At 41.0% G+C, this 17,459-nt stretch overlaps 1 protein-coding gene and 1 pseudogene across 1 annotated transcript; both read left to right on the top strand.

The window, feature by feature from the left end:
* Positions 1–1,338: 1,338 nt before the first annotated feature.
* Positions 1,339–1,731, top strand: LOC145294206 (uncharacterized). The gene has a single exon (XM_080141315.1). The coding sequence runs from the start codon at positions 1,339–1,341 to the stop codon at positions 1,729–1,731; it is 393 nt and encodes a 130-aa protein (XP_079997441.1).
* A 13,346-nt stretch (positions 1,732–15,077) lies between these two features.
* Positions 15,078–15,215, top strand: LOC145294444 (U2 spliceosomal RNA; annotated as a pseudogene).
* The last annotated feature ends 2,244 nt before the right edge of the window (positions 15,216–17,459 follow it).

Here is a 17,459-nt window from a genome sequence, read left to right as displayed (position 1 = left end):
GTGCATACACACACACGCTAACATACACACATGTATACTCACATACATGCACACGTACGCACACATGGGCAACGTCACTTCCCTTTTGAAGGAAATCCACACATGTGCAAAAGACCACCGGAAACAACTATAAAAGCAAGAGCAATAAGCTGCTTCCTTCTTTTCGAACCAGCTTCCGACCTAAACGGTCGACAGACCAACCGCGCGCCCTTTCGGGGTGTGCGCGTGCGCCTGCGCACATCACGTCCCCTGCTATTGTATGTGGGGCAAGAGCTAACACACACTACGTACACTTTATACGCTTTCTCTCTCCATGAACTGGATTGACTTTCTCACTCTTTTTTCCCTTTTGCTTTGGTCCATCAACCAGACAAGTTCGCATCCACAGCTAATGGCCTGAAGACATTTCCACGTGGACAAGTACCAACATGTACGCGCAGCTTTACTGACATCAACCCTCTATCTTTTCCTTTGTCTACACGCTGGACTGCCATTTCTCGTTCCACTACATTACTCACTCTTCTTTCCACGCGCGGACATGAACATGAGTTGCACCTAAAACATTCATTTTTCAACAGAAAATAAACGACATGTTTATTTTATCCAGCAATTGAGTTTTGTTTCCTTCTCTCCATTCGTTTTATTACTTTCTTTTGTAGCGAGTTAGGATATTTATATCCTGGCCCGCAACAAGACATTTTACTGGGGAACGAAGCTCAGATTGAACTATCCCAGATAGATGCGGGAGACAGGCATACATATACACCCGGGAAATAAGAAACAAAATATAAATGAAAAGATTCCGGTGCTAAATAGACCACGTAAGGAGCTGAAAAAAGCACAGAGGTGTGACAACAGCTTAAAAAAGCTATATAAGCAAGTGGGTAAACCTACAGATGGAAACACACTCATCAATATTACATGGAAGATGGAATATTAAAAACGAGCTATCAGACGGCAAAGTGTAAAGAACAATGGGATTACCCAGGAAAGTCACCTCAACCGGTAATGGAGTATGGCGAAGACCTGCGGAAAACATGGAAAGATGCCAGGAGGATAGCAGAAACCTACCTGAGCAAGTTCCAGAAGAAGATGCGACGCCGCTATGATAAAAGGTCTAAGGTCAGGCAATTCCATGTGGGCAAAAAGGTTATGGTTCTCCTATCAATGAGAAAGTCCCCATTTGATGCCAAATTCCAAGGCCCTTAGTCAATAACGGAGAAGGTTGATGACCTGAATTATAAAGTGAATATCCCAAATAGATGGGATAAGATACAATTATGCCATATAAATCAGATCAGGAAATATGTGGAGCTAACAAACGAGCTTGCATTACCCATGGGGCAAGTCGAAACAGTCCGGAACAAAAACACATTGATGGATGACAGCGTTCTGATCAAGGACACCCCGATAAAATTATGCAACTCTGAAATAATGGCAAACTTAGAAGAAAAAATGGGTCACTTATCAGAAAAGGAACGAAATAAGTTATCCGAGGTCATAAAGCAATTTCCAGGAATATTCTCGGATGTTCCTAGAAGGACAAATTCCATATTTCACGATGTTGAGTTAACCAAGGATCAACCCATCAAGCAACATCCATATCGAGTGAACCCCAGAAAAAGGGAGATAATACGCAGGGAAATCAAATATATGTTGGAAAACAGAATAATCGAACCCAGCCAAAGGCTATGGGCGTCTCCTTGCATATTGATGGACAAACCAGACTGATCTGTTCGATTCTGCACAGATTATAGAAAACTGAACAACGTCACCAAAGAAAACTCCTATCCAATCCCATGAATGGAAGATTGCATAGACCAAATTGGAAAGGCAAAATTTATTACCAAGTGCGATCTTTTGAAAGGATACTGGTCAGTACCTCTGACAGACCAAGCTTTGTAGTTCCGGGCGGAACATATCACTATAATGTGAGGCCCTTTGGGATGAGAAATTCCCAAGCTACCTTTATGTGTCTAATGAATAAGTGTTTAGTGGGCATCCCAGATGTTGGTGTTTATATAGATGACATTATCATGTATAATGAAACGTGGGAAGCACATCTGAAGAGCATAAGACAAATCTTTAATCGATTGGAGGAAGCAAACTTAACTATCAACCTAGAGAAGAGTGAATTTGGGAAAGAAGAAGTGCATTACTTGGGGCACATCATAGGATATGGACACTAGCGAAGTTAGAGTAAAAAACATAAAGGAATATCCAAGGCCAAGAAACGTAAAGGGAGTTTGAAGATTCTTAGGAATGACGGGATATTATCAAAAATTCTGTTGAAATTTCTCTGGAATAGCAACCCGCTTGATGAACCTTTTAAGGAAAGGAATAAGATTCTAATGGACATCGGAATGTCAGGAATCTTTTGAGATGTTAAAAGACATGTTGAGTAATGAACCTAGGCTATTACCACCAGACTTCGAGAAACCATTTAGCCTACACACGGATGCTAGCGAAAATGGAATCTGTGTGGTATTATCTCAATATGACCAGGACGGACAGTTGCAACGCGTTAGTTATTTCTTCAAGAAACTAAATAAATATCAAAAAGGCTGTTCAACTATAGAAAAAGAAACATTAGCGCTTGTGCTGGCAGTAGCAAATTTCGAAATTTACATAACAGCAGGAAAAAGTCCTAGTCAAGTACATACCGATCATAATCCAATAGTTTTCTTGAACAGAATGAGGAACAAAAACATGTGGTTACAGAACTGGTATCTCAGTCTACAAGAATACAACTTGGAGATAAACTACATGAGAGGAAAGGAGAACCATGTAGCAGATTGCCTATCTAGATGCCATGAAAGTGATTCGGAAAAATTGAAAACTTCCTGGAGTGGACAACAAAAACTAAACACTGGATCGAGTGGGATATTTTGAACTCCAGAGACTGGAGTAAAAGAAAAATTAATCATTTTTCTTTTTTTTATATGTGGGAGGGTGTTACGTTTCTTTCGGAGAAAGTTAACCATTAAGAATTTGAAATGCAAGTTAGTTGCAGAAAAGATCTCAAGAACGGTAGACATCTATGCGACTTCGCTGGTAAAAAGAAGACAATACCATGAGAAATATGAAAAGGAAAAACATATTTGTTGTCGACCAGCTAAAGGTTGGTTTATCTTTTACTCTTCTCATTTGCCAGTCATAAAGATATATATATCGAACCAAGGTGAGAGAAACTATAAAATGTCAAAAACTCAGAAGTCTCGCTATAGCTTGATAAAAAAAAATTATATATATCACGCGAAAGAAAGAAAAACAAACAAAATAAATAAACGGGAAAATCAACCGGAGTAACCTCTCTTGGTCTATTATAAAAAGACATAATATGAAATAATAATGAAAGGAATACAACTCTGTAAATTATCTTTGTTGTAAGCTTGTCTTTCTCCTTTTTAGTTGCATGCAAGCGACTCTATAAGTCGGTCCGTCAGTTGGTCGGTCTGTCGGTCGATCGGTCTGTCTGTAACACTTTTGTGCTTGGCCTTTTTGGTTAAGATCAAAGGTCTGTTGTTAATAGATGCTGTTCTTAGCTTTTTAAGTTTTTCTTGGCCTTTTGGCCAAGATCAAAGTGTAATATCTGTTCTGATACATACATCCCATGAGGCAGTGCTGTTCTGGTGACACATTTTCGTGCCCAGAACACCTGATGAGCTTGTTGGGTAGCGTTTTGTCCACACCCCTACTTTGTCAGTCTTTCTCTGCTCTCCCCGCTCACGGGGGGATCCAAGCTGATAATTTATGATCTTGCCGCGAAGGAGGGTCGGAAACACCTTCTCTCTTCCCTCCACTAACTTCCCACTCCCTCTCTCAGTTCTATCTCCCCTCTTGCTGCTTTTTGGCGCCACTTCTTTTTGGCGCCAAAGTCGGCTCCCCACTTTGGACACCGTCTCCACGTCACTCTTTTCGGTGATTTTTAAAAGAGAAGGGAACCAAAACAGACCCCCCCCCCAGCCCGAGGGCCACCAATATGGATACCCCCAGCGAGGGGGCTACTGCTCGCCAGGAGAACGACTCCCCAACAGGAGGAGCAAAAACAACCACTGACGGGGTGTACCACCTGGATATGACATCATTGGACGCTCCCCAGGAGGGGGAAAATTTACCAACAGCTCCCCCAGAGGGCGACTCCTCCGCCAGGGGAGCAAAACCAAAATCAGTCGTAGCATCTCACTCCGACCGCAAAAAGGAGGAGGTGCCAGGCCAAAAGGACAATAAAGGGGACAGCGTTCTACAAGAGGGCTGCTCCCAGATCAAGAAAATGAGGGGTGGCATACCGCCTGTACCTCACAAACGAGGAAGGGGCAGATGCTCTCAAAGTAAACAAAAAAGATCATGCTCCCCAAGAGTCCAACTCCCCAAAACGAGAAGCTGCTCCCGAAAAAACTCTAACCAAGGAGAGTCAGGCCCAAAAGACACTGAAAAAGGAGCCGCCCCCCGCCCCAAAAGCGACACTCCCACAAAAGGACAGACATCTGGGGAGGCAGGAAGCGTCGCCAATAAACAGGCAAGGGCGACCTCTATAAAAGAGGAAAAACGGTCTAACCCCACCAAACACCAACACCAGCAAGATGCGTGGGGGAAAACCGTAGAAAAACAACTCTCCCCTCCAGAGTATAGAGACCTGTACCTGACAAAGTACAGACAATACATAGAGGGGGCAGATATAAAACCCATACCAGGTGCCTGGGAGGCAATTGAGGGCAGAGTTCTGTCCCTCGCCATTTCCGATATACCAGAAAACCACCTCCTGGGGATGAAGAAGGAAGATATGGTGAGGCTCCTCCACAAACTTAACATCCCGGTACTATACCTGTACCAGAGGATCTTTGCCGTGTGGGACATCCTACCCACCAAGGACGATGTGGAGAGACTCTCCCTCCAAAAAATAAAGCATGGGAGAGTCAAACTAATACTAGGGCAAGAGAAGGACTCGGATGCAGGTATTTAATGTGCCAACCAAAATACCTGCGGAACTGCTAGGATGCCTCTTCAGCCAGTATGGTGAGGTGGAACAGGTGACCTCTGTACGATTAAAAACTGGGACTCACCTGGGCTGCTACACTATAGCAATGAGGCTGAAGAGGGAGGGTGTTCGAGCGATACCAGCACTGCTGACATACAAGGACGCCAGCATGACGGTAGTGGCGGAAGGTCATCGCCCGCATTGCTGGTTCTGCCAAAAGCAGGGCTACATGGCTAGGAGCTACCCCCAAAGGGTAACTCCTAGTCAAATGACCCAAAAGGAGGTCACAACCCCTGAGACAGCGCCCGCGCCAAAACAGGCGACAACAACCCCTGCAACCGCGGCACCAACCCCAGCTCCAAGGAAAACCCAAACCACCCAGAAGGCCAAGAGGGAGGAATGAAGCCCATAATCCCTTCCACCACCGTCCCACCACCAGCCCCAAAATCGAGGCAGCAGCCTCTGCAAATGCAGCAACAACAACAGCCACTACAACCGATGCCGTGGAAACGACTGCAGCAACAACAACTACTGTAGCAGCAAGAGCAGCAAGTGCAGCAGAAGCAGCAGCAGCAGAAATGACACCAGCCACAGCAGCAACTAGAGGAGCAGATACAACCAACGGTCCCCACACCAATCGAGATGGGAATCAAGTGGAGAAAAGACTGCTCCTCTGAGGATGAATCTGCAAGTGAGAGGGAGAAGAACTCAACCTCACCTCTCCCCGGTTCATTCAAAAGAATAAAAAAGAAAAACAAAAGAAGAAAAGAGGAAGAAAAGGTGGCCCCCACTCCCTGTGAACATACACCACCTCTAACAACAAAATCCACTTCCACCTCCAAGCCAGACACCGCACCAACAACAAACATGGCACCAACACCAGACACTGCACCAACACCAGAAACCGCACCAACACCAAACACCGCATCAACACTAGATACTACACCAGTACCAAGACCTGTCCCCACACCAATGCAAACTGAGCCACCACGCCAAAAAGAAAAGGAAAAGAATGAACCAAGGGAAGAGAGAGACTCCTCTGCCTCTTGCAGACCAACCAAATTAAAAGCCCTTGCTCCCGAGGAACTATGTTATGTAGACCCTCTATCTGTGGCAACAGACATTTCCCATCGGCAGAGGAAAAACTTAAAACCTCTGCTCGATTACAAATAGATAGAGGGGAAAGATGTAAATATACCCTTAAATTTCCCGGACGATCCGCTCCTAATAACTTTTGTCAGAACTCCAGAGGCCTGCAAGACCAACTTGTGGACTGAAGGGGCGTTTCCCGGAATCGAGCTGGTTAAAAAAAATGACCCTCCTCTTGACAAACTGTCAAAACAATGCAAGGGAAGGGTCCCAGTGTTGGTCCATCCGTCACTCTACAGGGCCATGAAATTAATTTATCCTTTGGACGTCGGCGGCACTGCGAGAGAAGGTCAGGATATGAAAAACCTGACCACCTTGAGCATGGTACATAATGTCGGCGTCCTCTCCCTGGCTGACTTCGTAGCTGGGTGTGACACACCCTAAGGTAGGTACCATGGTTTTGAATTTGACTAGTTTGAATGCGAGGGGCTTGAGATCATCGGGCCAGGCAGCTCGCCTCCAGCATGACCTCTTGTCCCTGGGAGTGGATGTGGCTGCTATTCAGGAGACGCATTTTGTTTCCTCTGTGGGCTGTCAGGTGCTGGCCCGAGATTTTGAGGTTTTCACAGCATATGGCAGCCGATGGGGGAAGGGAGTTTCCATGCTGGTTAGACGTACCCTGTCGGTGATGGTCGACGTTGTTCATAGGGATGCGGTGGGCAGGCCGGTTGTGGCCGATGTTGCGGTAAAATATTCTGTGTTTCGGATGATCGCGGTTCATGCGCCGAGCACCGCTCGTGAGAGGGTCTCATTCTTCAGTCAGCTTGATGCGTTTGTAGATTGTTGGAAGCGGGTAGTGCTAATGGAGAATTGGAACAGCATCTTAGACCCTGAGATAGATAAGGTAGGAGGCGATGCTAAAGGATCGGAGAGGTGCGAGTCCAGCCTGGCTGATCTGATGGCTAGATGCGGTCTGGTCGACAGGTCTCGGGTCGAGCATCCGGGGCGGGAGATGTGGACGTGGACCAATAGCGTTTCCTCCTGTCCAAACACTTACTTGGACAGGATGTTAGTTAGGAGAAGTGAAGTAGACTTCTTATCTTGTCCCACATTCACTTGGCTAGGCCAGATGGACCATAAACTAGTTATGAAAGCTAGGAAATAGGCCTAAGTTAGTGGCTCACTGGAAGTTAAACACCTCCCTTCTGGAGATACAAGACTTACAAGAGAAACTAATAGAATTAATTCAAAAAGCATTAGTGGGGGCAGTTACCGGGAGTAAGTGGTGGATAGGTCTAAAAGCCAAAATTAGAACCTCCGTCAAGTATGCCCAGCGCCTCGCACTAGATAAAGCCAAGACGAAGAAGAAGCTAGAGCAGAAACTAGCCCGGGCTATGGGGGGAGGGTGATAGGGTTAGTCAGGAACTAGCTAAGCAGGACCTTCTGCGTGAGAATACCGAGCGTTATAAAGGTCAAGTCGTCAGAGCTAGACTTAGAAAGATAGGCAATGAAGCAGTCAACTCCAACACTGACATGCATCGTGAAATTTCTAGGTGTGGCTTGGACAAGTACATTGCAAAGGTAAGACATCCGGATGGACGCACCCTGGAATCGACTCGGGAAATCTGTGAGGGGTTTTGAGAACATTTCGAGGAGCGTTTTACCGTGACTATCGTCATAGATGGCCTCTCAGCTGAAAAATGACGTCATCGCCATAGGTCCTAGAAAGCAAGATAAGTGGAACACAGACTGTCGATAATGAGCAGACATTTTTTACAGAAAGCGTTAGAAAACTTCAAAATTGGATTAAAAAAGATAAACATGATACTTTGTACTGAAACTCATCCAATATCAATAATAAAAATATTAATAATAAAAAACGAATTGAAAGGGAGAAAAGTTGTTAAAAAGTTTAAAAAGAAAAGGAATACGATTTGATTTGTATGAAACTGAAGTTTATTCAATAGAAATAAATAAAAATGAACAATAAATATTTTTTAAATAAAAAAAACAATGTTTTAAAAATCAACACTGAAAAACAAACGAAAAACTGAAATACGAACAATAAATTAGTTTAACTGAAAAACGAACAATAAATTAGTTTAACTGAAAAACGAATAGTAAATTAGTTTAACTGAATAACGAACAATTAGTTTAACTGGAGAACAAATAATAACTTAAAAATTAAATTCAAACAAATGTTAGTATAAACAAAGTTACTAAGGCAGAAATATTTCAAACATTGAATATCAAAACTTTTCAAAAATCTGTTGTAGAATTGAATTAAAAGTTTGAATTTTTCTTTTTCTGATATTTTTTTTTACTAATATTGTCATTCTCTTTGCGACAAAAATTGTTTGTAAGAGAATTCGATGAACTCACTATCAGCATTTTTTCAATTTGCTGAATAGTGTGACCCTCATCACAAGAGCCAACATGAAATAATCGATTTTGATCAGCCAAAATATTTAAAGTTATGTACATGGCTAATTTTCTCTGATGAATCAAATGTAAAAAAGAATCTCATTTTGTAAGTTTGTTTATAACTATATAATTATATAAGACAAAATTATTAGTTATACCATTTGGGTATAGCAGAGAACCTCTGTTAATACCCTGAAAGTAGCTGTTTAATTCAGTTATTTCTTCAACAGCCTCTCTCCCGGATATTAAATTTTTGCAGCTATTGCATTTCAGTTTTTTGAAAACTGCATGACAGCAATAACCTGCTAAGTATAATATAACAGGAAGTACTTCCTTGCATTAATTAACATCATCTTCTGTTACATCTATGTTAAATTTATAAACATTTAATTCTTGCTCCCTTGTCATTTCATCCCAGTTAGTTTCTTTTAAATTTTTCAATTCAATAGGTCGATTAATTGGTAAGCTCAATTTTAAAACTGACAACATTCTGAGTTATTTTTCACATTCATACACCTGACGTATCGATATATTATACTGATTTCCACTAAGTTGTCGATATTGGCCAAACCTTGCCTCAAGGTTATCTGTCTGAAACTTTCCTGGTAATATATACACCATGTTCAGTACATTTATACAATATTTAGTCAATTCTAAAATTGCGTAAGTAGTATGGTGCAAAGCAATATATGTTTCCTTTGTTAACTTACCAGTTCTTCCAGGAATGCTATTTCAAGTTTCTAACACATTTAGGAAACTATGATTACCACTATTTAATGTAAGTGGATTATCATATTTATTACGAAGTCGACAACCTTTATATGGTGTTTTCACATTCAGTATTGTCCACCAAATATAAAATATTTGAATTTATTTTGCGATTTCTGCATAATTTGGCAAGCATTCCTGTTTTCCTAAGGTTAACAAACCTTGAATAGTATATTCGTTGAAAATTTGCAAAACCAAATTAACATTTTGTCTTTCAAAAGTAGTCGGAGAAAGAGCCTTTGAAGTCAACTTATAACAATATTTCACAAGTGATTGAGATTCTAGAACATAAAGTTTATGTAAATCGCATTGAAATTTTGCAGAAATAAGTAGTTATCGAGATATAAAAGGTTGTTTCATGCATTGTATTCTTTGGCGGCCATCTTTATGGCGCGCGTACGCATGTAAAAAAGATGTCCGCTAAAGAATACAATGCATGAAACAACTTTTTATATCTGGATAACTACTTATTTCTGCAAAATTTCAATGCGATTTCCGTATTCAACATAGTCGAAAACCTATACAAGTAGTCATTTGAAAAAAAATTGTGGAGGTGGATCTAATCTAAAAATTTACCTATTTTTCTTTCATTAACTATTAATAGTTTACGCACTTGTTTGGTCATTAAATTATGAATTAATCAAAATTGTTATAAAGCTTTAATTTAATGGTAACCATCTTACAGCTGGAAACTTCAATATAACAATGTAATTTGGTAAATAAGTAAATCGGTATTTATGCAGTTTACGTAACTAATAACAGGTATTAGTGCAGTTTAACATCTACAGACAAATTGTTTTCATTTTAGGAGAGTTCCGTCCGCGCAATGTAAAATTTAACAAAGCCTTACCCCCTCCATGTGCCAAAAGTGGCTTTTTAAATTTTCTTGCGAATGTTAAACTGCAGAAGTGCCTAATAAAGTTATTTAGAAACCTATTCTTAATTTAAGGAGAGGGGTGGCTTACTTTATTCTCATCTAACAATTTAATAAGCAAAAAATAACATAAAAAATTGGGAAATGTCTGTAAATTAACAAAAGTAAAAAAAAAAAAAGAAAAATACAAAAAAAAAGATATTTTTTTACGACCTGGTCCAGCGTAGTATAAACACCCCCAACCTCCCCATATTAAGAACGGCTTTCGGGATAAACACCCCCTGAACCTCCCGATGTTAAAAACAGCTTTCGAGGTTGGGGGTGTTTTTTCCGAAAGCCGTTCTTAACATGGGGAGGTTGGGGTGTTTATAATACGTTGGGGCACGTCGTAAAAATTTATGATTTAAAAAATAGCACAGATCACTCTGCATTAGCACCCACCCACACACACACACACACATATATATATATAACTACTTCAAGCCTGAAGAATCCTATAAATATTGCACTGTAAAATAGTTGAACTAAAAAGATAAATGATTTTTCTTATTTAGAATCATTTAAACAAGGAATTCCGTTTTTACGATATCGCTTTTATTAAATTGTTAGGTGAAAGTACATATTTTCACCATACTCCCCATTTTAAATAAGTTTCTAAATAATAATTTATTATTTCAGCACATAACTTAAATTACATGTAAATTTATTTTTATATACATACTTTCATTTTTATTTTAAAATACGTTCTAAAAAAATAAATAAATAAAAATAAAAAAAGCGCGTTTTTTTTTAAAAATATCTCAAACATTTTAACACTTACTCTGCTATATTTAGATGGAGTAAAATCCTTTCTTTTTATTGCATTAATCCACTGGTAAATTATTTCCTTTTTTGGGGGGGAAATGAAAACACGGTAACTTTTGATCCGTTTTCGTAGTTACCTCGGCATTTTGGAACTATACATCTCGACGGCATGTTTAAATTTATTTAACCCTCCAAAACTTTAAACCAACTTCCGGTTTAGTCATGAGACAAGTGACCAAATTTCAACAGACCGATGTTCATGACATCACCAGACTAAATTATAGTTGTCGCTAGGCCATCATATTACGGTAGCCATGGTTTTACGCAGCAGCCCGATCTTCCGGTCTTTGAGTTTAGCGACTATTTGACTGACTCTCCCCGCCTTGAGGCGGTTAGAGCGGCTAGTTGTTAGGGCCGGGTGACGGAGCAGGAGGTTTTTACTGCGCTGAAGCAGGTCAGCTGTGACAGATCGCCGGGACTCGATGGTCTGCCATACGAACTGTATTTGAGGCTGTCGCCCATGTTTCTGCCTCTTCTGATGGATGTGTTCAACCATTGGTTTGCTCAGGGATCCATCCCAGGGCAAGTCATCAAGGGAGTGATCACATTGCTGAGGAAAGGTGACGGGCATGGTGGGGAAGAGTTAGACGATTACAGGCCCATAACTCTGCTAAACACAGAGTTGAAGATTTTGGCCAAAGTCCTGTAGCGGACTGGTGGATATATTATATAGATCTCCCAGTCATACAAAATAAGAAAAATTAATTGAATTGAGAAAGGAACGAACAACGCGTTTATTGAAATAAACAAACTAGAATTTATTTCATGAAGAAACAAATGAAAGAAAAGGGTACAGCACGTGTTTAGTTTGGCAAGCGTCTCTCGCTGTTAACTGGTGAGAAGGAAAGTTTATTGTTGTAGAAAGAGAGAGAGAAAGTCAATTCAGTTTGGCTTGCGTCTCTCGCTGTTAGCTGCTGAGAGGGAAAGTCTATTGTTGTAGAGAAAGAGAGAGAGAGAGTGAGAAGGTCAATCCAGGACATGGAGAGAGAAAGTGTGTAAGGTGTACGTACTGTCTGTCGGCTCTTGCTCCACACATAGTAGCAGGGGACGTGACGCACGCCCCGAAAGGGAGCAGTTGGTCCATCGACCACTCAGCACGAGAGCCAAATCGAATAGAAGGAAACAGCTCAAGTCTCTCAATTTTGTAGTTGTTTCCGGGCGTTCTTCGCGCATGTGTGGATTTCCTTTAAGGGGAAGTGACGTTGTCCATGTGTGAGTACATGTGCGCGTATGTGTGCATACATGTGTGTACATTAGCGTGTGTGTGTATGCACATGAATGTAAGTGTGTGAACATGAACATATGTACGTGTGTACGTGCGCACATGTTTGTGTGTGCGTATGTGTATGACAAGAAAAATGGCTTGAGATGTGAACGCGTGTTTTTGTGTGAGACTAGAAAGGGCTCACACAGTCCTGTCGAATCAGCTGCAGGTTGTTATCAGTGAGTTGGTTGAACCGAAACAGAACTATGCTGTGAAGGGGAGATCGATTCAGAACAACTTGCACCTGATACGCACGATCCTAGAGGGAGGGATAGATGATGACACGGAAGCCGCGCTGATCAATTTAGATCAGTCCAAAGCTTTTGATAGGGTCAACCATCGTTTCTTGGCATCTGTCTTAGAGGCCACCGGTTTTAAACCGGACTTCTACAAGTGGATTTCCGTGCAAGTCAACGGAAAGCGCTCGAAAACCTTATTTATCTCTCGGTCGGTTCATCAGGGTTGTCCACTGTCACCCCTGCTCTATGTCCTGGCTTTGGAGCCCCTGCTCCGCAAGCTGAGATGTGGGGAGGCAAATTCGGCCCTGCACTACCCGGTGGCTCAGCCACCAAGGCATCCGCATTCGCCGATGGTGTCACAGTCTTTGTGTCGAGCTTCAGAGACATCAAGATCGTGTTGGAGGCACTCGCTCAGTACGAAAGAATTACAGGGACCAAGATAAACTGCAGCAAGTCTGTAGGACTGCGGTTGGGCGCCTGGAGTGGCAATGCCAACCTCCTGGCTGGACGGATGGCCTGGTTCGGATCCTCGGTGTGTGGTTCGTACCAGGTCTCCAGCTTGACAAAAATTGGTTGGAGGTACAGTCAAAGGTGGAGGCTGCAGTCAATTCGTGGCTTCCTAGGAAACTTTCTTTAAAGGGTAGAGCTGAGGCGTGCGCCACTTACGTCTTTCCTCTCATCCTTTACTGACTGGCCATACTTCCCCTGCCTGCACAACACCTAACAGCTCTCGTCGAACTCTTATCCTCACTTCTTTGGGACAGAGGAAGACACTGGGTGAGCAGACAGGTCTGTATTCAACGTCCATGTGAGGGAGGCTTCGGAATGCCGGACTTGAAGTGTCATCGAGACACTGAGAGGCTGGCTTTTCTGAGCCACTATATGTAAGATGACCAACCATGGCACCCCGTGGTTACTGCTGCCTTCCCCGACCTCGTTCTCGACCCTTCTATCGAGAGCTGTCGAATCTGCCTACATGAAAAAGTGCCGAGCCACGCTAAAATAACTACCACGGTCCAGCGACCTTGTGACTGCTACCCATAGGAAACTCCACAAGGATCTACAGAGAGGGGCCGCTGACGACCCGCTATGCGCACATTTTGGTTGGCAGCAGAGTGAGATCCACTCCGCATGGGGCTGGGTGCTAGGTTTGAGTCATCTGAAGAATTCGGAGTTCTTTCTGACCTGGCGATTGGCCCGAAATGCACTTCCACTCAATAAGATACAATGCTGTTCCAGGTTTTTGGAGTCGCCTGATTCTCCCCGTTGTGGGACAATGGCCATAGAAACGACTGAACACGCTTTCTTCGATTGCCGTGAACTCCACCGATACTGGTCGTATGTCAGTGAAGTGACGGTTTGCATCGATCCTGAGCATCCTCGCCCAATTACCATATCCAAGGTCCTGGACATCGTGAGACCACCGTGGGGCCGGGAAAGACAAATGGTCTATGTTACGATCCTGGCCATGGCGAGAATGGTGATTTGGACGTAGCATCTGCAAGGTTGCCGGGGGTGTTGTCTTTTCCTGATCAGGATCTGATCATTTCTTTAAACACCAACCATGGGTGAAGATCAGATGTAATAGAAGAAGGCTGCATCGCGCGGCATTTGACAGAAGATGGCTACATGTAGCAAGTCTGTGTGTACGAAGAGGAGACAAATTTGAATACGTGTTCCCCGCCTAGGTGTGGAACGTGCAGTTCCATAAAGTAAAATTAAACAAGTAGCCTCTCAGCTAGCTGAGTGTGTGTTCCATCCCTCCCCGATTAGGAAGCCTCCAAGATCCCCACCCCCTCCTACTTGCAATTTTTGTTTTCACCCCTTCCTCTAAATTTCACCCATCTTGGAGAGAAAGAAATACAAACTAACCCCCATTCCTTACCCACAAAATTTTCTTTTCTCCATTCACCCCCATCTAGAGGGCATCTCCACTTAGAGATTGACCAGCAGAAGCGAGATTCCTTTTACAAACCTAGTGGAACGGGCAGTCTATCAACTAGAAGGGGTTGGGAGGGTCCTACTAATCACCTTTTGTTTTTTCTTCCCCCCCGCCCTCGACCCAAATGAATTATTGTACCATTTTTATTGTCATCTTTTTTGCTTTTACACATCAATAAAAAATGTTTTAAAAATTGGGAATTAAGTAGGACGTCCCCCAGTACGAAAGGGTGAATGCGATATTATGGTGAAAGAAGATACTAGCTGGGAGAAACTTTTGATTTTGTTTAGTTCTGGAGTGACAAGGATGACCAACGACCCCCCACAATCCCCCCTTTTGAGTTGGCCATGTGCCTAAGTTTTTTGTTCATTGTTGATTTTCACTGTATTTTTAATATGAATAAAGGATTTAATATCTCAAAGTGTAGCATCTGTTCCGGCAGATACTGCAAGCAAAGACCATATGTGGGGACAATCCCACATATAAGACCTTGGTCAGTGTAGGGGTAACCCTTCATACCAATTGTCACTATCCAGCTCCTCTATTCTCCGGGGAGCTGGTCCCCATTTCCCCTTCACTCCTCACATTAAAAATCGGCCTTGTGCCTAATTTGCTCAGTAGGGGAGCAAATAAATACCCTTTTCTTGGCCTTTTGGCCAAGATCAAAGTGTAGTGTTTGTTCTTACTACATGCTGTACTTATGTTTGTAACTTTGTGAAATAAAGTGGGGGATCACTTTTCTATATTAATTTAATGTAAAATGATCACCCACTTTACAACCAGTCAGTCTCAAAGCCATTCAAGTCATTCTCCAGATCATTCAAGTTGTTTTTGAAGGATTCCAGTTATTTTTTAAGCATTCAAGTCTTAAAATGATTCAATTCATCCTTAAGTTCATTAAAGTCATTCTAAGTCATTTACTTTTTATTTATGTAAGTCATTTCAGCCCATTTTTCGGTCATTTTAGTTTCTTTAAGAATTTCATGTCAATTCTACATTCACGCATTCATTCATTACACGAGAGCATGTGACTAATGGCAATCGGACTTGTTTTACTGAGAGTTTGGTATGCGAGACATATCTATATATATACAAAAAAAAAAAAAGAAAAAGGAAAAGAGAAGAAAAACTTATCAACTTATATATACATTATCATCTTTTGAAATTTGTATATATTACCTATTCGTTCTTTAATTCTGTTCATTAAAATTAAAAAAAAAAAAAGGTATATATGTGTGTGTGTGTGTGTGTGTGTGTGTGTGTGTGTGTGTTGAACTGATTATTTTTTCATGTTACAAAAATATGCTGAAACTTTTCTGACCTACCATTTCTTATAGCAACAGACAGCCGATTGCTAAACATCTGATATCTATTTTATACAACAAACAAGCCTACGATCATGTTTAAGTCAAGAACAGCAGATACTTGTTATCTCCATTTAAAACATTTATTGCACCTTAGCGGCCTTCCATGCGAACTGAGGAAATTATTACTTTTTAAAAAATTAATTCATCATAATCGGATAATAAAGCAAATCTCAGAAGGGGCACATCGCAATATATATATATATATATATATATATATATATATATATATATATATATATATATATATATATATATATATATATAAAACGATAAAATGCTAGCAATCTATTCCTTGATGTCTTGATTTTGTTAAAACAATATATAAATGCTCAATTATGAAATATAGTAATTTGGAGTTTATAGTTTAAGTCATCTCATTTTGACTTAAAACTTATTGGTATATGAACGATTACCAAATTTTCAATTATATAAACCCAATAAAATTTGGAAAACTATAAATAAGAATATATATAATTATAAAACTCAAATGATCTTGTAACGATGTATGTAACGCACTTTCCGGTTTACGACATCTGGTTGCGCATGCGCGCATGACCTCCGCACTGAAATATTAATGTTATTATTTCGAAATTATTATTTAACATGGGAAGAGTGGGGTTTAAAATAACTAAAACGTAATACAGAAATGAACGATGTAAAAAAAAAAAGCAGACAGTATTGTTGCGGACCAGGATATAAATATCCTAACTCGCTACAAAAGAAAATAATGAAACGAATGGAATTAAGGAAACAAAAACTCAATTGCTGGATAAAATAAACATGTTTATTTTCTGTCGAAAATAAAGGGTTTAGGTGAAACACATGTTCATTCAGTTGGTGACGACTACGCGCGTGGAAAAGAAAGGAATGAAGTAGAGGATGAGAAATGGTAGTCCCGCATGTAGAAATGGAAAGAGAGAGAGAGTGTTGGCCTCAGCAAAACCATGCGTTCATGATAGCAGTCTTCCACGTGGAAAAGTCTTTAAGCTAAGAGCTTGTGGATGACGTACTTGCCTGGTTGACGAACCCAGGCAAAAAGGGAAGAAAGAGGCAAGTTGAATGGTGTTGTTGACTTTTATATCGGAGTGAATGTTCTGACTGTGCATGTCTAGAATTCCTTTCAGGGGAAGTGACGTTTCCCATGTGTGCGTACATGCGCGCGTATGTGTGCATACATGTGTGCACGTTAGCATATGTGAGTGTATGTATGAGGATGTGTATATGCGTGCGTGTGTGTGTGTGTGTGTGTGTGTGTATGTGCATGCGTACATGTGGGTGTGTATATGTGAGGAAAAACATGTTCGAACAAGACTCCCCCTCCTTGGGAGAAAAAAAAATATATATACAAGAGAAACGTATTTCGTTTTTGTTTTTTTATGTATATTTTTTTATTTTCTTTTTGTTTTTAATAAGTTATGTATTGTTTGAAATGTTTTGGCCAATGAACTTTTCAACCTGTTTTTGTTGTTGTTTGTGGTGTGTTCTTTTTTGTAATGTTTTTGTCCATTTCTGAGTGTGTATGTTCTTGTATTGGACTAGGAGAAATATGTAATTATTCGTCTATGAATGCATGTTTAAGTCTGTCTATTGCAATAGCGTCTTTTTTTTCTCTTTTTAATATGGTAAAATACTTTTTACTTCTGTCAAGAA

This window comes from Euprymna scolopes, chromosome 15 (assembly GCF_053919585.1).
Source record: "Euprymna scolopes isolate OS-2025 chromosome 15, ASM5391958v1, whole genome shotgun sequence".
Lineage (NCBI taxonomy): Eukaryota > Metazoa > Mollusca > Cephalopoda > Sepiida > Sepiolidae > Euprymna > Euprymna scolopes.
Note: the sequence above shows the minus strand (reverse complement) of the source record. Positions and strands in the feature narration are given on the sequence as shown.